Source organism: Caenorhabditis elegans, chromosome IV (assembly GCF_000002985.6).
Source record: "Caenorhabditis elegans chromosome IV".
Lineage (NCBI taxonomy): Eukaryota > Metazoa > Nematoda > Chromadorea > Rhabditida > Rhabditidae > Caenorhabditis > Caenorhabditis elegans.
In genome coordinates this window covers 52,464-76,641 of record NC_003282.8, presented here as the reverse complement: position 1 = coordinate 76,641, position 24,178 = coordinate 52,464, and the positions used below count along the sequence as shown (strand labels likewise).

General features: G+C 32.8%; 4 protein-coding genes, 2 non-coding genes and 1 pseudogene across 7 annotated transcripts; 3 read left to right on the top strand and 4 right to left on the bottom strand.

Annotated features, from left to right (window-relative positions):
* Positions 1-110: 110 nt before the first annotated feature.
* T05C7.8 (Metal-dependent hydrolase) lies at positions 111-272 on the bottom strand (the record flags this gene model as incomplete). Its single annotated transcript, NM_001307727.1, has 1 exon — positions 111-272. The coding sequence occupies one exon, from the start codon at positions 270-272 to the stop codon at positions 111-113; it is 162 nt and encodes a 53-aa protein (NP_001294656.1).
* Positions 273-9,589: 9,317 nt separating this feature from the next.
* Positions 9,590-9,660, bottom strand: T05C7.t1. Its single transcript has one exon. It is a non-coding gene; the product is annotated as a tRNA-Met (tRNA).
* An 853-nt stretch (positions 9,661-10,513) lies between these two features.
* On the top strand, positions 10,514-12,242 carry T05C7.6 (annotated as a pseudogene). Its single transcript has 3 exons — positions 10,514-10,641; positions 11,386-11,453; positions 12,168-12,242. Coding segments are annotated over exons 1-3 (271 nt in total).
* T05C7.7 (uncharacterized protein) lies at positions 10,658-14,894 on the bottom strand (the record flags this gene model as incomplete). Its single annotated transcript, NM_001307726.1, has 2 exons — positions 10,658-10,755; positions 14,876-14,894. 2 exons carry the CDS (start codon positions 14,892-14,894, stop codon positions 10,658-10,660), a joined length of 117 nt encoding a protein of 38 aa, NP_001294655.1.
* A 2,829-nt stretch (positions 14,895-17,723) lies between these two features.
* Positions 17,724-19,193, top strand: T05C7.5 (uncharacterized protein). The gene is made up of 3 exons (NM_001307725.2): positions 17,724-17,805; positions 18,217-18,300; positions 18,560-19,193. Exons 2-3 carry the CDS (start codon positions 18,247-18,249, stop codon positions 18,659-18,661), a joined length of 156 nt encoding a protein of 51 aa, NP_001294654.1. The 5' UTR covers positions 17,724-17,805; positions 18,217-18,246; the 3' UTR covers positions 18,662-19,193.
* Positions 17,931-17,951, bottom strand: 21ur-12280. The gene has a single exon (NR_052854.1).
* Positions 19,194-23,002: 3,809 nt separating the features above from the next.
* On the top strand, positions 23,003-23,917 carry T05C7.4 (DUF3899 domain-containing protein). The gene is made up of 3 exons (NM_001307724.3): positions 23,003-23,099; positions 23,157-23,295; positions 23,816-23,917. Exons 1-2 carry the CDS (start codon positions 23,011-23,013, stop codon positions 23,239-23,241), a joined length of 174 nt encoding a protein of 57 aa, NP_001294653.1. The 5' UTR covers positions 23,003-23,010; the 3' UTR covers positions 23,242-23,295; positions 23,816-23,917.
* Positions 23,918-24,178: the final 261 nt, after the last annotated feature.

The window sequence follows — 24,178 nt, the reverse complement described above, 5'->3', positions numbered from 1 at the left end:
GCCAAGAGGGTAAGGTAGCCAGAAAGCGAATAAAAAATGCAAAAATGTCTATTCATTTGAGCGCAGTGAAGAAGAAGAAGAGAAAAAAGGAAAAAGACACCTCTTTTTTCTCACTTTCTGTCAAAAAAGAGTGCATGGGTGTGTGTGTCAAATGACCCGAGAGCACAAAATTTGCAAAAAAAAAAGTGGCTCACCTCATTCTGATTCGCTTGTAGAAGACGGTTCTTGACGCCGAACACACGGAGTGACAGCGCTAAAGATCGGAATTTCATTTTCGACGGCGCCAGTTTCTCAGCTTCTTATTTCATCTGAAAAAAAAAACAGTTTTAGTGATCATTTTTTTGGAAAAAAGCGAAAAATATAACGAAAAGGTTGAGAAATGTAAGTTACAGTAAGTATCTGCAATTTTTGAGCATAAAAATCGAGTTCACAACTTTTTTCTACCAATACCTTCACGTTTTTCCAGGAGTTTTTGAAAATCTGTGCATTTTCAAAGAATTTCAAAATTTGCCAGAAAAAAAAATATAGGGAATTCGAATTTGAATTACAAAACAGTAAAAAAATATTTCAAAAACAAATTTTTTCAATGTAAAAACAGAAAACAAAACTATACATTTGAAGAGAAAGTAGAATTTTTTTTGATATATAGGTATTAAGAAAAGAGTATATTTTGAAGTATTTAAAAATTATGTGCATAATTTATTTAAATTTGTGCAACATCTATATTAGGAGTCATGGGGTTGACATTTGGATCTTTTGAGTTTGGCGCCTAACTATTTGGATCACACTGAAAATTCTTTTAAATCTTAAGAAACAATACCACACAAAATTAAGAAAAATTAGAACTCAAAATGAAATTTTCCTAGTTCAAATTTCAAATTTTAATTTTCAATTTTAATTTTTTTTAGTTTTTAAGTTTCAAATCCCTGATGCTCTTCTTTTAAATATTAAAATTCTCGAATTGCCAAAAATTACCAGAAAAGTTCAAAATCTAACAAATCTCAGGACTAAAAAGTTGCAAAAATCCTGAGGCAGCAAGAGAAAAATCTAAATAATTCAGTGAGCTAAATCAATCCAAAAAAATAAGAGAGGGTAAAGAGGAAAGAGCAAAAAAAGAGAGATAAGACCAGAATAAATATGAAATCGTGGGAATTTGAGCTCGGTGATGACGTGGAAAATTGCAAAATGTGTGAAATTTAAAACTTGGAAGTTTAGGTTATTTTACTCGGAGGTCAAATGGACTTTGAATCGGGAGGAAACACTGAAACAAGTTAAAAAAAAAAGTTAGGCGCCAAATTCAACAGTCAGTTTCAAAACTGAAAAATGGTGCGAATTTTAAATAAAAGTGTTTTCTACAATTTTTTGGGTAAATTTTTCGGATTTTTCAAAAAAAAATTGTCTGGAATTGAATTGTTTTTTCTCCAATTGTTACAAATTCGGAAACTTTGCTACATATTTTTTGATAATTTAACGGGAAATATAAATTTTGAAAATTCCAATTCTCGAAAAATATTCAGAATTTTTCCAATAAATTTTGTGGGAAAACTTTGTGTGTTTTTTAATTAGAGAAGATGTTCAATTTTTTAAAAAAATATTTTGAAATTGTTTTTTCCGAAAAACATTTTCTCTCGAAAAACATTTCCTAATTGAATTTTTTTCGATAATTTTTCGACTCCTGGCAAATAAGGAGTAAGTAAATATAAAAAATGGGTAGTACAACTCCCATTATTAGCATACAAATATTTGTTATGTGGTTCTGTATTTCTCGGAAAAAAAAAAATTGAAATTGTAAAATTATTAAGGAATTTGAACGAATTAGGCAGAATTTTAAAAATCTTGTTGAAATGTTTAGTAATATGTGAACTTGGTTCAAAATTAGTTGAAAAATTGTCAATATTTGATCGGTGACAATTTTTTTTTAATTAAAAATCAACGGAGTTTTACCTTCACCTAGGAATACCTCCGCGAGTTTTTGAATTATGAAAAAAGTGACAACTAACAAAATATTACTAGTAAATTTTTCAATATTTTGTTAGTTGTCAAATTTTAAAATATTTAAAGTCAGCTGAGTTATGACAGTTTGAAGAGAGCTGCTTGAAGAAAATAGGTCCATGAGGTCAATAGTTGAAACAAAAGAGGGAGGTGACACACTAGGAAAAGCGTGAAATTTTGGGTTTAAATGGCGAAAAAAAACCCCGTCGCAAGAGGGTCCGTCGATCAGATAGCAGTGCGTAATTAGAAAGAAAAAGAAAAGAGGTGCTGCTCCGGAGCCGGAGCACTAGAATTTTGAGAAGCAAAATTGCGGAGGCAATAAGACGAAATTGGCCAAATTATTGGGGTCTTTTTTGTGTGTGTTTTTGTGTGCTCCGGGGGCTCTTTTTTTGGGTTTTACATATTATTGTAAGGGAAAGGAGAGGGTTTTTTAACGATGTGTGTATGTGTGTGATGACTTAAATAACAAGAAATAAATTAGATAAAGCAAGGCTAGAAGAAGCACCTCATTTATGTTTTTTTTTTGAAATCTGACATAATAATAACATGCTAAGATTTATCATACTTGAAGCTGCCAATATGATTTTGATGTCAAAATTATAAGTTTTCAAATGGAAGTAATTTAAATATTTCAATTTGAAAATTTGAAAATTTGAAAAATTAACTGTTTACATATGCACAATTCAATTTTTCTGCAAAAATCCGAAAATATTACCTGAAAAATTTATTGAAGGGACTAAAATTCGGCGGCAATTCAGTTTTCCAGCATTGTTTTCTATAAAAACTTGTGATAAATCTTGGCGCGAAATTAAAAACTGTCTTTTTTATAGTAAAAACAAATTTTTTTGGCAAAAAAATTAATTTTGAAGAACCTTTTAATCTTAAAAATTATATTTTAAAAATTTAAACCTTAAGAAAAATTTGTTTTTTTTTTGAAAAACTTTTAGTTTTCAGAAGAAAAAAAAACATTTAGCATTTCTAGGCAAATACCTAGTTATTCGAAAAAAATTAAATTTAAAAAAATTCAATAATTTATGTAAAAAATAAGTTTTAACTTTTTTAAAACTAATTTGAACATTTTTTGGCAAAAATTTTCATTTTTTTAAACACCTAGTATAGTTTAACTTACGATTTTATGGTTCTCGCACAAACTTTTTCCAAAAAAAAAGTGTTTTTTCGTTTACACCTTCTTTTCAATTAGAAACTATTCATATATGTTTCTTGGAAAAAAATATAGAAAAATGAAAAGAAAATCCTAATAATAGTAATTTGATTAGGGAAGGTATCATGTGAAATCCAACAAAAAAATCCCACGAAAATTTCTTAGCAGAAGGAGGAGAAGCTTATCAGGCAGAAGCTGAAAGCTAATATGCTCATTGATCAGATATATTCTTGGTGAAAAAATGTGTTGTGTTCTGTTTAAAATTTTATCATTAGTATTGCAAAAAAAAATTTAAAAGATTTTGAGAAAAAACTTTTTTTCGAAATTTTTTGTTGTAAAATGGTGTTTTGCAAAAAAAAAAAACAAGAGTATTCAAAAACCGACGTAACAAGGAAACATATAAGGAAAGTAGAAGTAACAAAAAAAGAAGACAAACTTGGCTTCTCTTAACTAGGAGCCGCCAGGAGAGAGGGGAAGAAGAGTGCGACGAGCTCCAGGGCGAGGAGCGGGCGGGGGGCGGTGAAATAATTAAATTTTGTTCGGTGTGGTGCTTTTTTTTGGCGTCGGTTACACGCAATTGTATATGTGTGTGCTTGAAATAGAGCTTTGATAGGTATTTTTTCTTGCGGAAATGCTGGTTGCCGAGCGGTGAAAATCGGCAACTTGGAATGTTTTAATTTTTGTCCTGAAAACCGTCCAAATCAGGGGTGTGCGGTAAATCTTAATACCTGCCGAGCACGACGAATTTGGCAAATTAGCTGTACACCCATGACACAAATTTCAATTTCCAGTGGTAACTTTCAAGAATTTGGAAAAAATCAGTTTCAAAATTAAGAACATTCTCAAAAGTGAAGTTGTTTTTTTTTAATTAAAAAAAAACAATTTTTTCTTTATTTTCCGTAACTTTAAATTTTTTTCGTAAAACCTCATAGTCTCATAAATTAATAAAAATTTGCCAATATGTGGGCGTGGCCAAAAGGGATTTCAAAATTTTTTTAAAAATCAGTTAAACAACAAGAGGAAATTTCCAAGGCAGTGTTTTTAAATTAATAAATTTCCGGAAAAAAACTGGATAAATTTTAAATATATTTTTCGAATAGGGGCGGAGCTTATCCCTCTACGTTTTTCACAAAGAAAACTCGCCCAAAAAAGTGGGCGTGGCTTGCGGTGTCCCGCCCTTTTCATTCTGGACATTTATTGATGGGAAACGCATATTTTCAGAAAATATTGCAAAAGTTGAAGGCAAGAAAGGGGCGGAGCTTAATCTACCACTTTTTTCAATTGAAAAAATTGACTCCGGCCTTGAAATTGGCGTGGCTTTTTAAATTTTTCGAAAAAAAAACCTCGAAAACTTGGGCCTAGTTGAGCACGCCCACTTTATAAGCTTCAAACTTTTGACTCCAAATCTGATATTTTCTTAATCCCTACCCAGAAATATGAGCGTGGCTTATACCCCTTTTTTTAAAGTATTTTGAAAAATAAAGTAATTTTCCAACTAATTTGAAAATTCTTTTTTGAAAAAAAAGAAAAATTAAGTCATTGTTGTTGTCGTGGAGCTCCGGGAGCTCCGGGAGCCCCCGACGCCGGGGAGCACCCATTATTTTTGAACCGAAACACATGTGTGAAGCGAAAAATAGGAGGTCGAATCAGAAACATCCGGATTCCAAAAAAAAAAACGACGTCAAAATGGACTCTTGATCAGTTTAAAAGTTACTGGTGTTTAGGACGGAGTTGGGATAGAGAAAAGACAAAGAAGCGGACAGGTGTCAGCGGAAACGATGACGAACAATTTGTCCCCGGGGACCAATAAGAGAGTTTGTACCACTTTTTGGACTTTTCATCCAATATTTTAATGGTCATGTTCTGGGAGCATCTAGTTTGGTTTCGGTGATCTTGAGCCATTTTTGGAAGAGAAATGGTGGAGAAAACTCGTGGAAGAAGAAAAAGGGGTGACGTCACAGATGGCCTAGAAAATATGCCGGCCATCTAATAGCTCCCGTGGATTGACGTCATACAGGGTTTTTGGAGTTCGGTGGCCTGAATTGAAAACAGGTGTGACGTCATTGGTGGCCTAGAAAACTGTTCGGCGACCGAGGAAATTAGGACGCTGCAGGGAGTCCTAGGATCTAATTTTTTTAAGGAAAAAAGAAGTTATTGAACCAAAAATCTAATAATTATAAAAGTTTATTTTCAATCTGAAAAATCAAAATCTGATCATTGAGCAATTAGAAAAAACAAAAAAAAAGGTTTGGAGCCAACAGGCGTGTGGGGGTGGACATGAGGAGGAACAGTTGACCCGGTGGGCTTCCGCGTGAGGCTTGGACGGGTGATTTGGGTTGGATATGCTTTGTTTATTTAATAAGAATTGGTAAAAAAGGGGGTTGAATTCAAAAAAAAAACTGTCTGGAAATTATTTTTGTAAATTTTGAAAATTCGAAAAAAAGTCGAGTTTTTTCCACAAACTTTTTTGTAAAATATTTTTCTAAAAACCGTTATCTTCAACATTTTTTTAGGATGATTTAGGCTCCGCCCACTTTTTCTGCAAAACGAAATATGGATCATAATTTTAATTTTTCGAAAATTTGATTTGAAAACTGTGTTTAATTTTTCAAAATCCTATGTAAATTAATAAATTATTTTATCAATTATGATGTCATAAACCCCGCCCCTTTTGTGGGCGGGGCCGAGTTGAGCACGCCCACTTCAAACTTTAATAAGCTTCAAACTTTTGACACCAAATTTGATGTGAAAGATGAAAAAATGACAAAAACTCCTGATTTGTGCTAAATTAATCCTTATGGGGCAGAAGAAAAGAAAACCAAGAAAACAAAAGTGCGCACTTTTCAAGCTTTATCTTGATTTTTTGCACTCTGAAAAAGGTCTTAAGTTCAGAAAAATGTGAATCGTGAGAAAATTTTCATATATTTTGTTTCTGGAAAACATTTTCGAAAAAAAAAATTGGCTCAAAAATTCAAGTTTGGAAGAAGGTGCCAATAAATGGGCGGAGCCTATTTTGGTAGATCAAAAAAAATAAAATGAGACTTGACCAAACTACACTAAATAAGTCTAACAAAAAAATATTTTTTAAAAATTGCCCCCGCCCACTTCTTGGCTTTCAGCTTCTTTCTCTATAGTTTCTAAAACCTTTTTTAACTTAAATTTTCTAGGAAGTTCCCAAAAATTTCAATTTTCGACCATTAGGTGCAAAACACTTACCCTCCCCCTTGTTGGGGTCCCCAATACCCCTGAAATTTGACACCGCCTCCCAACAAACTTCCCCAAAAAGGTTCGGCTCTTGCTCTCTCCCCTGCCGAGGCCGGAGCACTTAAATCCGATAGTAATCAGCTTCTCATATCATTCACGTCAAACTGCTCATGGTCATAGGATTTACAAGAGATTAAGAGCCCCCAACAAAATGAGCTTCACTTCTGGTTTTGGTTTCGTCTTTTGCTGGCAGAGCCCGGAAAGAAAGTTGCAAGAAAATTAGGAAATTTGGGGCTGAATATTAGGCTCCGCCCAGAAAATGGTTGTGAAGCTCCTATCGCAAAATTTGAAATAACTTGAAATCTTTTCTATTGGTGCTATGTTTTTGCTCACCGAGCTCGGGGAAAATTACAGAAAAAAGGAAATTTTAGGCTTAATATTAGGCCACGCCCAAAAAATAGTTGTGAAGCTCTTCCCACAAAACAGACAATACATAATTGGAAATTGATGATTTCTCAAAAAGTAGTCGAAAAGTTGAAAGTTTATTTCTAGAGTACAAACTGGAAATATTGTCCGAAAACTGGCCAATAAACTCCGCCCACAAAATGGATATTAAGCTCCGCCTACAGTATGAACAAGTTTGTTCAGAGTGAAAACAAAGTTAACTTCGCATAATTATGTACTTATAATTTCGAATATATATTTTTTGAAAGGTTTATTTTGAGAACGACGCCCACTGGAAGGGGCGGAGTTTGCAAGCTTGGCCAAAAAGTGTATCCGTTCGAAAGTTTTGGCTAAAGCAATCTCTTGGTGAAAAAAAGATATTTCTCTGAAAAATTAGATAGCTAGGCTCCGCCCACAAAATGGTTATTTTCAAAATGTTTTATTATCAGGGCTCCTTAACAAAATTTATTTGAGAATTCAGACGCCGCCCACCAAAAAAGGGCGTGGCTTAGTCTGGTTCAAATTTTGGTGCAAAGTGCACCGGGGATGAATAATTGATGCTCCGTTTGAGCAGAAAATGGCTCAGTAAAAAAAACCCCGACTGGGAAAAAAAGGAAGGCGGCGGTAATTGTTGAGCGACTGGAGTTTTGAGTTTGAAAAATATGGAAAAAAATTGGAAAAAAAGAGAAAAAACCGGAAAACACAGGAACAAAATGAAGAGTTGCTCGTCCGGCAAGGAAAATAATAATACAGAGAAAAAATAATAATAAATGGCAAGTCGTGTGTGTGCTCCAAGTGCTCCTAAAGCAGGAATATGAAGAAAGCAACAAGAGAGAATGAGGTACTCATTGTTTCGCCTCGGGGCAATGTTTTGACCCTGCTTTTCGCCTTTTCAACCTCCAATTTTTGAGAGTTTTCCGCGTGCACATCAAAATACACAGAGAGATAGAGCATCAAAATTTAAGGAGCATAAAAGTGGTGGTACACAGAAACTTCGTGACCTTGGGAACTGTTTGAGATGTTTTCAAAAAAGTCTATTTTTGATTTTTGAGAACCATTTTTAAAATTCGGCCAGAAAATAAAAGGCCTACCTGCATAGGAAATGCGGTTTTTTTCTGATTTTTATTATTATTTTTCAGATTTTTTAGTTAAAAAAAAACTGAAAACATCGGTTTAAAAATGTTTTCTCAGATTATTTTTATTATAAGTTCCCAAATAATGTTTGTATTGCCAATATCTGATTGAGAAAATAATAGAATTTGTTAGTTTTAGATATTTTAGTTGTTACTTCACAAAAAAATTCTAGAAATTTAAAACAAATCTGAAAAAATATTGTTATGCGGAAAAATTTCGAACAAATTTGTTTCTCTAAAATATTATATATCCAAAAAATTAGCATCAATAAAACTGATCATATTAAATATAAAATGTATGTCAGGATATACTAGGATCGAGGATTTAAGTGATGAAAAATATAATATGTATTCGTGAAAAATTTCAAAAAAAAATTACGTAGGTCATAAAGTGTTTTGTGTTTTGAAACAAAAATTTTGATCGAAAAAATCTGACATTTTTGTCATTAGTCAAAAACCGTCTTCAAAATTTGTTTCACAAAATTTTTGCACCAAAATTTGTAATTTTTAATTGAAAATAATATAAACTGTAGTTCTTTCACAAAAAAAATTCCTAAAAAAATCTTAGGCGCTATGTTCTTTCTGAATTAACTTTAATAATAAAATTGTACTGTAAGTTTTCAAAAACTCATAAGACATAAAAATAGAATGAAATTCCGAAATCCTGGAGATTCATACAAACATTTCAGTTTTCATATTTTTTCTCTCAACAGGATTTTCCAAGACAGTACAAAATTATCACGAGAAAAAATATTAAAAATTCCAGCAAAAAACAGTTTTGCACCAAAAATCTTAAGGTGTCCATATAAAACCATGAAGCCAAAGTGTCTATAATTGGAAGAGCCATGAAAAAAAAGAAAAGAGAGAGAGAGAGAGAGAGAGAGAGAGAGAGAGAGAGAGAGAGAGAGAGAGTCTCATCATAAGTACGAGATAGTAGTGATGAAGCACAAGAAACTGGAGTGCACACAGAGAGACGGAGAGAGCTCTGATACTTTTTGCCACCTCTTCGGCTTCAACCACGTCGTCTTCCGATATATGTGCGAATATGTAATCGAGAATGCGGAAAGTGTTTCGTGGAGGAAATACGGATGTGCAGCGCATCTTCTTGTTTACTTCTGACCCCTTTTTTGTGTTGATTATGACTTGATGAGCAGGAAATTGCTCTCAATGATGATAGCTTGTTGTTTTTTTTTTTCAATTTTAGATTAATAATAGTAATACTTGTCTCTCGTCTCTCGAGGTTGGTCGAGTTTCAACGACACTCCGATATCCCGCCACTAACAATTTGATCTACAGAACCTGCGCGAAACCTTCTACATTTTTCCTGGATTTTCAATGTTGAAAAAAAAAGTTTTGAAGTATTTAATTAAAGAAATAATTTTTTTCTAGATAAAATTGTTTTTTTCGGTGTTTCGAAAAATAGTGCGAAATTCAATTTTTTCTAAATTTTCTGCAGAAAAAAACCGCGAATTTCAACTTTTTTCTGAACTTACTGCAAAAATCGAACTTTGGAAATTTCGGTTCAATATTTATTAACTTTTTTTGGAAAATAAATCTCAAATTTGAGAACCCGGGAATTTTCTTGAGAGATGCATTTGCTCCAAAATGTATTTTTTTTTGCTTCAAATTTACCAAAAAAGTACAAAAAATCTTCTAGCAGCGAGTGGTTTCGATCCACCGACCTCTGGGTTATGGGCCCAGCACGCTTCCACTGCCACAGTTGATTTGCGGTTCACGTATTATTCGTTAAAAAATTCTTCGCGCGCTCATTATTTGAGTACCCGCTAACATGTGTATTGTACGTGTGTTACACGCGTATCCCGAACACTCATGTACAATTCGCGAATAAATCGCGTATACCGAAGGATTTTTTCGGGATTCGTGTACAAATAACGTATAATTGATGTATTTTCCGATAATTTGTTCGGAATTCGCGAATAAATCTGAAATATCGAGGAAATTATTCATGAATACCGAATTTAGTTTTTGAACTGCACTTCAAATAGGAATTTATTTTTTAAACAAATATAATAAAATACAGTTAAGAAACATGAAAATAACAATTAAAATTGCTAATAATGTACAAAAAAGGATGAAATCGATAAAATTATAGTCTTGCTCGGCCGCTGGTCATCAAACACCTCCCGAAAATTTCCTCGAAGTTGATTTCGATCGAAGTTGATTCCTGCAAGTAATTTTCCAATAATCCCTCAGAAATTTATTTTAACATATTTTTTTCATTCAAAATTTTTAGATTTGGATTATGAAATGTTATAATTCTACTTTTAAATTGAATCAAATATTTCTTCGTTCCGTTTTTCCTGATATTTTCTACATAAATTTTCCCAATAATAGGCACAAACGATTTGTTTCAATAATTAATTATTTAATTCTCGAAAGAAAGAAACTACGGTGCGCAAGTACTCAAACACTGCGACGTCAGAGCGCAGACAAAATTTTCTTCGAAATAAATGTATTTGTTTCTCTTTTTTGTTTTTTGTCTTAAAGCTGTGGTTCAATTGTTTTTTCTCAATGAATTACGTAACTCCTTTAAATCGATATAAAATTTCATTAATTCAGGAAAAAGGAAACGAATGGAGGTTTCGCAGTTAGTTTGGCTTCAAGAACTCGAGGTTCTCTCCGCCGTTCATTTTTATAGGTTTGAAGGATTCGGGAGAAGATGAAGAAACGATGTCGTCATGATTTGTAAGTTTTTTTTTGCTTAAAAAATTTTTAAATTAAAAGAAAAGCTCACTTGAAAAGTTTTTCCGCAGATTTCCTTCTGGAGCTCCAATCTCATGCGTTTCCGGGTCTCATCGCCTGTAACAAAAAATTTTTAATTTTAAACTTAAAAACTAATTCTTATATTAAGAATTCCATGCGGGAAATCACTTTTTCATCTTCGAATTAAGTTTTCAAAGTCGGGGAACCAAGAAATCATGAAAAGCCAATTAAAAAGTGAAGAAATTGTTTTATTTTTCGACAAAATTGATAATTTTGAGCAAAAACGTAGTGAATTTTTCGTTTTATTCTAAACATTGATGGTATCTTGTTTCTAAAATATCTTGTTTCTAAAACTTTAAATTTCTTATTTCCCTTTTTTTGAGTTTTCAAACATCAAAAATGATTTTAAAAAATATTACGCAAAATTGTTCCAAAAACTTCGGAAAACTGTTTTTCTAGCTGAATTTTAATGAGAAATATTTTTTTATTGCTTTTTTAAAAAAATCAAAGAAAGACGAAATGTCATGCAATAAAGGAATTCAAAAATCAAGAAATGCCCACCCCTGTGGTGGACGAGGAAAAATGTTGAATTTTAAGATTTTTTTCGGAAAGTTATTTATCTTTTAGCTTAATCGCCAAAAACTTGACTCGGGAGTTCTTGGAAATTTCTATAGAGGAATTTGGAAAAAAAGTGCTTTCAAGCTTTTCATGCAACCATATTTTCAGGAGTAGGCGATTCGGAATCTGTGGATCACCAAGGACAGCAGAAATTCTTCTACCAACTTGATGAACCGGTATGTTTTTTCCAGAAAAAATATTGAAACTTTGAGCTTAAATCTTACCAACAACAAAATTTTTTGCATAAATTATTTGAACTATGATCGAAATTTTTCGAAAAAAAAATAACTTTGAATATTTTTGAAGAACTATAAAATTGCATCGAATTAGTTCATATTTTATCTTATTATTATCAAAAAATATAAATCGCAACGGCCACGTGGCTTTTGTTTTTTAATTATTTTTTATTTACGCTCCTCCTGCAATTTTATTATAAAATAGAATTTAAAAATTGAACTAAAGGTAACACATGGGAGGAGCGTAAATGAAAAATATATATAAACAAAAAACCACGTGGCCATGCGATTTATATTTTTTGATAATATATCGAAGTTGCAACCACCGGTGAATTGTGGAAGAACTTTTCCGAAAGCTCATGAGAGCTTGGTAAATATGAATTTTGAGCACTGCAAAAAAAACGGCTGACGGCCAGCTTAAAGGTTTTTGGAACATCACTAGCGCCTATGTCAAAATTTTAGGAACATAAGCATTTTTAATAGAGTATTCGAATTTTGGAACTCAAGTTTTCGTTTCTTTTTCTCGAACTTTTTCTTTAAAAAACCCTAAAAATTAATCTTAACATTTTCAATTTGTTCAAATACTACTAAAAACCGAGATTTCTTCGTTTTTCCATAAAAATGATTATGTCATTCGAAAAATGTTGATTACAGGAGTACAACAACTTCACAAAACGATTGGATCGCTTCGATGACCGTCGACAGAAGAAAAATTTATTTTCTACATAATTTGTCTAAAAGTTTGGGAATTTTTCGAAAAAAAAACTATTCGATTTTTTTTGGAAAAAAATTTGAAAAATTTTTTGTCTCGAAAACATGATTAGATATTTATCAAAAGATAAAAGTTGGTAGTTTTTTTGATCGATATGCTCACAACACAATTCCAGATGAAAAATTCAGGTACGGTAGGAATATTAAACTCGAAAAATGAGCTCACTTTGGGAGCGTATATCTCCGTGGAGAAAAATAGCATGCAATAGCGAAAAACTAGACAATTGTTTGCCTTGAAGTAAAAAATACAATTTTAGTTAGACGTTTTTCACCAAAAAAATTGGGAGCCGAGATAAAAGTTGGTTCAAAGTGGCTCGTATGTTCATGATTTTTCTACGTTTATATCTCGGTCCCCAATTTTTTGTGAAAAAAAATCTTACTAAAAAGTTGTTCTTCACTTCAAGCCAAACAATTTGTAAGTTCTTCGCTAAAGCATAAAATTTTTCTCCGCGGAGATATAGGATTCCGAAATATGCTCCTTTTTGGAACATACTGTTTCTGTACCTCAATTTGTTATCTGAAATTGTGTCCTGGTTATCCAAAATGAAGAAACAAAAAATTTGGCACATTTGTGCAAAATATAAACATTTTTCGATAAGTTTTCAAAAAAATTTCTAAAAATTTCTAAAAAAAAATTGAAAAATTTAACCCTTTGGACTTTTTTTCAAAATTTGTTCTAACTACTCAAAACTTGGTCAGATGTATTAGAAAAATGTAAAGTTGATCGTTTTTCTTAGTTTGAATGTTCTGAACACAATTTCAGGCAAAACCCTGAGGTATAGTCGAACCGCAAAGTTCAATGTACGCATTCACTTTGGATGCGTATATCTCTGTGAAAAATTTTTTTATCACAAAGCGATCAACTACAAAGTTGTTTATCTTAATCTAAAGTACATCTTTATAGTTGATCATTTTTTACAAAAAAAAATGGTGGTCGAGATAGGAACAGAAAAAGAAGTAGAGAATAAAAGCATGAAGCTGCCGCAATTAACACAACTTTATCTCGATCACCAATTTTTTTCATGAAAAACGTTTAACTACAAAATTGTACTTTAAATTAAGATAAGCAACTTTGTAGTTGAACACTTTGTCATAAAAATTTTTTCCACGGAGATAAAAGCATCCAAAGTGAAAGCATTTTTTGAACTTAGGAGTTCTACTATATCTCAGGTTTTCGTTTGAATTCGTGTTCAGAACATCGAGACTGAAAAAAACAATCAATTTCACAGTTGTCTATAACGTCTGATCAAATTATGAAAAGTTTTCAAAAAAAAAATTCGAAAAAATTTTAGAAAATTTTCATAAGGGGGGGCCCTTTGGATTTTTTTTCAAAAAAATCCAAAAAATTATTTTTCTAAAGTTGTCAATTATTTATCAGATATTGTAGAAATATGTTCACTTGTTCGTTTCCATAAGTTTTCTTACCAAATGTGGTGAACAGATAGGAGCACCTAATTGAGTCAAATATCACTGATTTTGACTGATGATATCTCGGCACTCTGCACAGAAAGCAAACAACTATTAAACATGAAACATGTTCCATAACAACTTAAACAAGTTTGTAGTTGACAATTTTTGATATCTTGCTTGCCCGATCTGGGGCATGACTTCGAAAAACTTGCATAGTAGGTAGATCAGTTGGATGAATAGAGGTTTTTACAGTTTCTTAGTTTTCGAAAGCACCACATTTGGTAAGAAAACTTATGGAAACGAACAAGTGAACATATTTCTACAATATCTGATAAATAATTGACAACTTTAGAAAAAATGATTTTTTGGATTTTTTTGAAAAAAAATTCCAAAGGGTCCCCCCTTATGAAAATTTTCTAAAATTTTTTCGAATTTTTTTTTTGAAAACTTTTCATAATTTGATCAGACGTTATAGACAACTGTGAAATTGATTGTTTTTTCAGTCTCGATGTTCTGAACACGAGATCAAACGAAAACCTGAGGTATAGTAGAACTCCTAAGTTCAAAAAACGCTTTCACTTTGGATGCTTTTATCTTCGCGGAAAAAATTTTTATGACAAAGTGTTCAACTACAAAGTTGCTTATCTTAATCTAAAGTACAATTTTGTAGTTGATTGTTTTTCCTCAAAAAAATTTGTGGTCGAGATATGAAGATAAAAAGAAGTAGAAAATACAAGCATGAAGGTGTCGAACTTTACACAACTTTATCTCAACCAACAAATTTTTTGATAAAAAACGATCAACTACAAAGTTGTACTTTAGATTAAGATAAACAACTTTGTAGTTGATCACATAGCCATAAAAATTTTTTTTCGAGGAGATATAAGCATCCAAAGTGAATGCGTTTTTTGAATATATGAGTTCTTCTAAACCTCAGGTTTTTGTCTGAAATCGTGTTGAGAACATCTAAACTTTAAAAAAAATCAACCAATTTTACATTTTTTATAACATCTAATCGAATTTTGAAAAGTTAAAAAAATTTCGAAAAAATTTTAAAACTTGTAATTTGGATTTTTTTATTCTAACTTTTTTTCAAGATATTTAATTGCAAACTTTTTGTTTTTTTGCTCAATAAATTTTTTGAGAACGATGTGCATTCTATGAATTTTCTCTGAACATACCTGGACCTGAGTTCTCCATGTTGGCGGGGAAATCCAGGAAGATGTTGCGTTGGAAGGACTCCAGTAGAACATCGTTGAAAAACTTTGACACCATATGCTCCTTGCGATCTCATTACTACAACGCAGAAAACCTTGGAAACAGTGATTATTATTAAAAACGATTTACCTGTTTTGAGCCGTTGTGGAATCGAAGAATCTGGATCGTGTCCGAGACGCCCTACGGTACCGTACTTTGGAAAAATGGGAAAATAATCTTAATTCTTATACTAGCTTAAAGTATATTATAATAGAAATTTAACTTCTCTTATTCGGAATTTTAGTCTATTTTTTGTAGTGAAGTGCAAGAAATTCTGAATTTCAATCAGAATATTTGAATTTAGTCGAGTAATTATTGAACATATCTTCAAAATGGTATTTTTATTTCCATTAAAAAGTTGTTTTGCATGTTCAATGAAGTTCTATTGAGAATACGAAATACCTATAAATTGACTTTCTTTTCTTTCAAAAAAAGTAACAATAACCTAAATTTCAAAAATTAGTGAGAATGTCACTACTACATTGAAGCTTACATTGAAGCTTAAGATATAATATATGTATATTCTTGAACTGTATAATTTAGAAACTATTTTTCTAATTTTCTTAACTAATTTAGCAGGAATCCTCGGAAAATGTGTTCCTTTGTCTTGGAAACCATTGAAACGGGAAAATTTGCCGAAAAAACATTAATTATGTCGACTATTTCTGCATAAATTTGCGAAGGAATACATTATTGACAATATTATCGAATAAAAATAGAAAAAAATTACTTGGAAAACGGAAAAATCATTTAAAAAGGGACAAAAAATAGACAAAAAATAATTTATTGATTTGAATTTATCTCTTTGGTTATTCCCGATTAATTCGAGAAAAACTCGCGTATCGCGAAAATGGTCGCATTTTTTTGTTTACGCGTATTTTCAACGAATTTTTTTTGTGACTCAAATATTCGTTTCGCGATACATGATTTATACGCGAATTGAACACGTATACGAATGATACGCGAACCGAAAATCAACTGTGTGCGCCACGCTGCTGCGGTAAAGTCTCAAAAATGGTGCCTACACGAAACCTATCGGGACGGAAATGAAGACAGTGAAATGGCATTGTGTAAAAACTGGATTCAATTTTATTTTTCAGTTTCTTTCTTCATCAACTGGTCAAGCTGTCAATATTGGTTTTTCAAGAGGCTTTTTCTCGAGAAGGAAGTGGGAGCTCATGGAAACAGGGGCTCTTCTTCTCCTGGTTTTATTAGAAAACGGAGAGAACACAACAAATTGCGATTCGAAAAAAAAACGAATAATAGGGGGCACCAAGCAACTAGAAATCATACAAATTCCTGAGCAACCGGTCAGAGAGAAAAAAAAAGGAAGAAAGTTCTAAATTTAAATCCAAATTCGTGGAAAATCTAATTTCCCCCGGCCGGTCCCCTCCCTGATTGGGCGGAACATGGTTTTTGGAAGGCTTCTGCCTGATTTTGTCCCCCGTTCTGAACATTTTTTAATTTAATTACAAAAAGTATACATTCGACCAAAATTCTTCTATCAGGACGACGCTATGAAAAATGAGGGAAATTTGAAAATCCCCAAAAATTTTGAAAAAAATAAGTTTTCTCACTTTAAAGGCACATAACATTGTCAGTTTTGCAGATGGAAATTTTTTTCAAACAAAAAAATTGTTGGTCATAAAGTTTTAAATATTTTGTCAGTTGACAACTTTTTTATAGAGTTAATGGTTCAATAGTTATCAGCGATAGAAGATGTAGAGAGTAATCCAGTAAAATACCGTTAATAAACATATGTAACAGTAAAAAATTAAAAAGTTGAAAATTCAACAAAAACGTTTGTGCAAAATTTTTTACAAAAAAAGGGTGTAAAAATAAAAATGACCGCCCGAGCGGTCTTGTGGCGGAAGATGAGTGACACCTGGAGGAGGAGACAGGGTGAATGGGGCAGCTGTTTGTGGGGATATGGGAAGATACAATGTCTACACAGTACACAGACTGTTGTTTTTGTGCAAGTGCCATAGTTTTTTTTGGTTTTGTTTATCGGCTGTCTTTCAATAAATTTGTATTTACTCAGTTTTTAATCGTAATGTTAAGAAAACACTCAAGCGCGGAAAAAGCGAAACTGCTCTGGACAAGAGGTATTTATGGTGATTTAGTTATAGTATTAAGTTGAAAAAAGTTAACTGACACATCAAAATTTATTAAATTTTCCCTCTCAAGACCACATGTCATAAAAACGGCTGGAATCCGGAGAAGACACCACGTGGTTTAAAAGTGTCTCATTTTGGATGAATATACGTAGATCTCCAAAAAATGCGGGAGTTGAGACGCAGAGTTCTCAACTGATTTTGTATGGCTAAGAACGTGCTGACGTCACATTTTTTTGGGCGAAAAATTGCCGCATTTTTTGTAGATCAAACCGTGATGGGACAGCCTAACACCACGTGAGACGCGAAAAATGGATATTCCAGCGCAGGAAATGTTGTTGTCGCGCAGTCAAATTTGATGTGTTAGTTTTTTTTCTAAATTTGATAATATATTAAGCGTTCAAAAGGTATAGGTTCATACATTTTTGATTGATTGATAGATTTAAGTTCGTTTGTTTATAAAACTATCAGTATCCGGTATGAAGAAACAATTCAGAAATGTGAAACTTGCTTGTAAAAAATAGTTAATCACTTCGACCATATGAGCTAGGTTGTGATGGAATCACTCATACAGTGCATACAACTTCTATAGCTCTCCTTCTGTTTTGAGAATTTGGCTCTGTCAAAAAAAAAGATTACGAAAAATGATGACTGCTGCAGGATGCCGAGAAACCCTTAAGATGTGTAGTTGAAAGATCAGTTGGACCTCACCTGGAAGAATCATCGTATACCATCTATCAGTAAGTCATGTAATACTAATTTTTGGACACCTACCGAGATGTAAAACTATTAGAGAATGTAGATATTAGAGAAAAAAAAAGCTTTTTCCTGAACGCACTATTAAATGTTCCCATATCATTGGACTTGTATTTCTATCCCGATCTCAACAGAAAGAAAAAACATAACTTAATTTTTAAAAGTTGTGAAATAGATTTTCATCGGTAATGGGGTTATTCAAGTAATGTAGCAAAATGTATTTAAATACATTTGTGACGTCACAAATGTATTTAAATACATGTTTTTATCTACTTGAATAAGGTTGTGACGTAATTTTTCTACACTTTTTAATTTTCCGACACTACTTGAATAACCCCATAAAAAAACATGTCGAAAAATAATGCAGGATGTCGAAAAACCCTTAAGATTTGCAGTTGAAATATAAGTTGTAGCTGACCACTTTGATGGACGTCTTTGGATCATTTGGAGCCGCCGAATGCTTCAGGATAATACAGAAGGTATTTTTTAAAGACTAAATTGTTTTTGTGTAGGGTAACCAAAACTGTATTTCTTCTATTGTTATTACCGCCATATTAGACTTGCACTCTTCATTAGTGCTGATAGTAAGCTTGCAAAGATCAATGAAAAATAGTATTACAATAATTGTAGTAGTAGAAAAATACGGTATGAGTGTTTTTTTTTTCAAATTTGCAAACAAATGGTACTATAATGTTTCTGAAAAAACTATCAGCATATGACAAAACGCATTTTTTCCAGATTTTCCCATGCTCCATACGGGCCAACCAACTGACTTCTGTACACAACTACTTGGCACATCCGGTTTCAAATGCCCATCTAATTCCCATTTCCGTTCTGTAATACTTTTTGTGCTTGTTCCACATTCCCGTATTGCAACAAGAAGAATATATGTCTGTCTGTGTAATTGCTTAGCCATCCTTGAATATTTCAGCGATTTCTTGATTTTAAAATTGCCGGGGAGGTGTATTTCTTTTCCTCTACAATTACGGGAGAAATGTAGTGTATTTTTCAACTTTTTCAGAGATTTTTTAGTGGAGAAATTGATTTATGGAACTTACAAGATGTTCATTTTAATTTTTATATTATTAGTATTGCTCCCTTTAGTTTAGCACCCTATCATTTCACTTACAATTAGAAAGGTTGTATCACTGCACGTGGTGTCAGGATGGCTCATCGCGGCTTGATCTACAAAAAATGCGGGATTTTTCCCCCAGAAAAATGTGACGTCAGCACATTGCCAATCATGCAAAATCAGTTGAAAAGTCTGTGTCTCTTCTCCCACATTTCTCAAAGATCAAACCAATACAGGGCATTTTGACACCACGTGTGACTGTTCATCTTGAAGATATCAATAAATAGAACTATAGAAAAATAGATTTTTTTTAATAGGGGTACTGTATTAGGCTCACCACGAAATCCTATTTACTGGCCGATTTGAAGAAATTTGGGGAGGCAAGCTGAAGACACACCCACCTTCCAAAAACTTCCTGATCCACTTACTGATCCAAATATCTGGTTTCTCACTTTTCCCAAACTCTCTGTCTCAAATTATTAATTCAGTTTCGTTTCTGGGCTCCGTCGAGCACACACCTGTGCTCTCCGGCTCCCCTCCCACTTACTACTCACTTATTCATTTTTCGACACCAGATGCCCGTTTTTGATTTGTTTTACTTTTCCAGTTCTCCACATTTTTCCACGCTTTTGCGCGACAAGGAGGAGTGTGAAGGCTCAGTGGGAAAATCCGAGCGGATTTTTGGCTCAGCTATTTTTTTTCAGAAAATTTGGAGTTTGAGTTGCCGAGGATACCGGTATTTAATATTGGTTGTTTTCACTGAAGCCAAGAAATGGGTGGAGCCAATTTTAAGATTTTTCTGGCTTAGTTAGCCTACTACATTTTTTGTAAAAAATTGTCAAAAAAAATTCAGACTTTCGAAGTTTAAAAATTCAATTCGATTTTTAAAGAACCCAGTCCCGCCCATTTTTTGGCTTTAAAATTTTTTCCGTCAAATATTTTTTAAAAATTTTTTTCCTGTGATCTACCGTGCCTGTGTACATATCCATCCTTCTACGTTTTCCCACGAAAAAATTGAAAACTCTTCTGACTTTACACTTCATTTCTCAGTTTTTGTTCCAACGAAATTTTTATTTTATCGAAAAAAAAAAACAGCAGGCACAAAAATGGCGTCTTGCCTACTTTTAATGCTTACCCGCCTACCTACCTACCTACCTGCCTGCAACGCCTGCCTAGCAAGGAAAATCTTGTGTTTTCATCAAAACAAACTCCATTCGAACATAAAAATTCAAGAAAAAAAAGTGTCCCCCATTCAATAATTTATGAATATACCTCCTCAGGATTTACACCAGTGCACCCGTCCTCTCATGTTTCTATAGAGATGGAAAATAGAGAAATCTTGTTCTTTTTTTTCTAGTGTAACACCTTTTCGCTTTAAGAACTGCTGCTAGAATATATTTCAAGTCAAAATGATGAAAAAACAAGTCAAAATGCGCCTAATCTCCATGTGTCTTATGATTTGGATTTCAGCATCTTTCTTTTTTTTCATTTAATCCCCCATACGATTTTTGAGCACTTTTTGACTTTGAAAATGCGCTGAGAAAAGGTTTTTCTTTCAAAAAAAGTCTCCAACCTAACTTACTTATTTAGTTTTTTATTCATCAAAAAACAAAAAAATTCGGATTAGTTCCTGGGATTTCAGAGGGATTTTTAATGAAGTTTTTTGCTTGAAAATCGAGGTTTCAGACAGTTTTTGGTTAATTTATAAGATTATTTGCAACAATTTAGCTGTTAACTCAGACTTTTAACATTTCTTGATAATTTTCCGACTGCAAAATCTGAATTCAGCAGCTTTTTGCAACGAACCTATAGCATACTCCTACCGTACTCCTACCGTAGCCATACGGTACTCCTACGAAACCCACCGTAATCCAATCGGTCTCCTACCGTACCTCTACCATACCCATAGTACAGTAAATTGAAACATTAGCGACCGTAACCCTAGCATTGCCGCATATCAATTTTCTCAAATTACAAATGTTGGCTATACAATGTACCAGGTGTAGGCGGCAAACGATTTTTCCGGCAAATCGGCAAAATTGCCTGAATTTCTGGCAAATCGACAAACCGGTAAAATGCCGATTTGCCGAACTTTCCGGAAAAACGGCAATGGCCGAAAATTTTCGGCAAATTGTAGTTTTGCACATTTTTTTGGAAATTTCAGAATTTTCTACATGTATTTTGAAAAGTAAGCAAATTCTATGAAAATACCTGAAGAAAACGGGAAAAAATTTCAAAAAGGCACTGCTCAAGTGTGTCCGTCTTATAAGAAATTCCTCTTAGCATTTCTGGCAAAACTGATATCCGGCAAATCGGCAAACCGGCAATTTTCCGGAATCGAACATTTTTGGCAAATCGGCAATTGCCACAGCAATTGCCGCCCACCGTATATACCTCGAACATGACCGTAATTATTTTCATGGAATTTTTTTTAATTTCCCGTCATTTTTGTTTTTTTCCTGCCTACTGCACAGTACATAAAAACTTTTAAGACTAACTCAAAATTTCACAAATCTTTTGTCCAAGCACCGCCCATAATTTGGCTTTTTCTCACACAATATTTATTTCCGTAATTCCCTATCAATATCTTACTAATATGACCTTTTATACAATAATAATAATGATAAACCAAAGTTATAGACTTTTCCCGCAGGAGATACCCCGTCACCTAACTGATCAAAAACCCCATTTCCGAAGCTGATATGTTTCAACTATGCTTCATCATTCCTTAATAGTGCTTGAGACGTGAGATTACGCATCTTCTGAGCCACAATTTCTTCCATATATTTTACGGCGAGCACTTTCCATAATTAACTTTTTTGGGAGTAGGTGCGAAATCTCTTTTTTGGGCGGTTTTAGAGATTTGACTTGTTGTTGATATCATGTAAAAATAGTTATGTATTTATGGATTTACTATTAGTAACAACGAAACATTTTTAACAGAAAAATTTTTCATCGTATATTTTCCATTAGTATGCTGCATATTTTTGATATATTGATTCAGGTAATTCAGGAAAATAAGTGCATCTTTTAATTGTAGTAAACCAACATTTTAACACCGCATAATCTCTATTAGTATTGCACCCAAACACGTTTTTTTTTCAAAATTAGCACTTTTCAACTAGTGATATATTTTTTTGCATGCTGATTAGCAATGACAATGTCTAGTGAAACCTGGTATTTTAAAACTTAAAATTAATGCTCAAAACTCACAAGTCATTTGAAATTGTTCCATAAGAATATGTCACTGCAAAATGTTAATTGGCATAGCTCTATTCTCACCCCGAAACTTTTGATCTGAAATTATTCCAGTGTATTGTTTCACTACTTTGGAGCCCTGTAGAATTGCTCCAAATGTTTTTTTGAAAGCTTTAATGTTTTTCAGAATTGTTAGAAGGCATTGTTCGTAGGCGCACATTCTGGGAAATTTTTGGAAAATTTTAATTTTTTGAAGAAAAGTCTGAAATTTTATTCACTCCACTCGGTCCAATAATTTTCAGATTAAAAAAAATTAAAAATTTTCAAAAATTTTTCAGAATGTTCACCTACTTTTAAATGTTCTGAAAAAATTTAAAGTTTGCAAAAAAAGCATTTGGAGCAATTCCACAGGCCGAAAAAATTACAGAACGGAATTTGAGGGGTTGAGAGTAGAGCTTTGCCGCTTAGAATTTTGCAGTGACCTATCATTATGGAACACTTTCAAATGACACATGTCTCGTTTTAAAGCCTGGCGGTAAAATGAAATCCTTTCCTTGTCAGTAGTCTCAGTAGCTTCTAGTAGTCTTGCATGCAATACTTATAACAAATAACTATTTAATGCGTTACACCACAATTAATCAGCAATTAATGTTAGATTTATACAATTTTTTTCCCTAAAATCTTGAATTTTAAGTTCAGTGAGAAGATATGAAAAAAAAAATGTTATCGTCTTCAAAATTATTTTCTAATCTGTTGATACCGCTCTCTTTAACCGGAAACTGTTGCTCACTTCCCTCACTCTTCTCGTTTCTTATTTCTACTCCTTATAGCTTCTAATACATTTTTTCTCTTTAATTTCCGTTTGCGTTCTATCCAGTCATAGTGCAAATGGAGAATATCTGAACTACTGCTTTAAGGCATGCCACGTCGACAAAAGGACGTGGAGCGGGAGGCTCTACAAACCGACTATCACTTCGAAATTCATCGACAGAATTCCTATACCTATAGGTGAGTAAAAACTGTAATTTTCAAGCTTTTGCGGCTTTTTTCACTCAAAATTTTCAGCATCTACGCGGGCCTTCTGTGCACCATCCCATTTCTAATCCTCTTCGCCTTATTCTTCTACTTTTTCTGGTTCGGACGACGATAGTAATCACTTTTCATACAAGATTAAACAATTTATCTGCCAAATCGCTATAATTCAGTACGAAGTTCTATATTGAAATCGGGTGCTTTTTTCCTTTTTCTCCATTTCCCACCATTTTCAACCAGTCAAATGTTTAGATTCACGCTAAAAATGTTTATCTTTTTATGTCTGAGTCTCTCTCCCTCTCGCTTGCTTACGCAAATCACCCTCATAATAACAATAATAATACCAATAATAACAATAACTTTTCTGGTGACACATTTGTCGATTCCCAAACTGTTTGATTAATTGCCGAGCGGTTCCGAATAAATACCTTCCCTCCTCCCACGATTTATCCCCCCATACAAAGTAGGTCAATTCGCGAAAGATCGCCCCCCCCCCCCCCCCATCACCAGGTGAAGACGATTTAGTGGGAAAGCAAGGGCGAAAAAATTGAGAAGAACTTTTTTAAACGACGATTGATGACCGTGTTTTTGATTTTTCAACTATTTTTAGACTTTTTCCAGAAAAAATGTAAAAAGGTTCAGAAATCAAACAATTTTGGCAAGATTTAATTTTTAAATATACCCTTTTTCAGCTAAAAATACAAATATCTGTGATACTCAGCGGAATTCCTACAACTTTGTCGATTTTAATATTTAAATTTAAAAATGTTTTATATAAAAATATATTTTTTTAACTATTTTTTTGAAATTCTCCGACAACGCAGAATACGTTCTAGATTTGACAAGCAATTCACTCTTCTTTTTTTTGTTCTTTCTTAATTTTTTTTGTGTTTCGGCCCAAATTCGATATTATCTGTAGCTTTTATGATGGAAAGTTAATTTTTTAATTAGAAAAAATATCAACAATCATTTTAAAAACGCTAGAAAATATCATAAAAATTCATAAAAATCAGAAAAATAATAATTCATAAAAAAATCATAAAAATAATAATTCA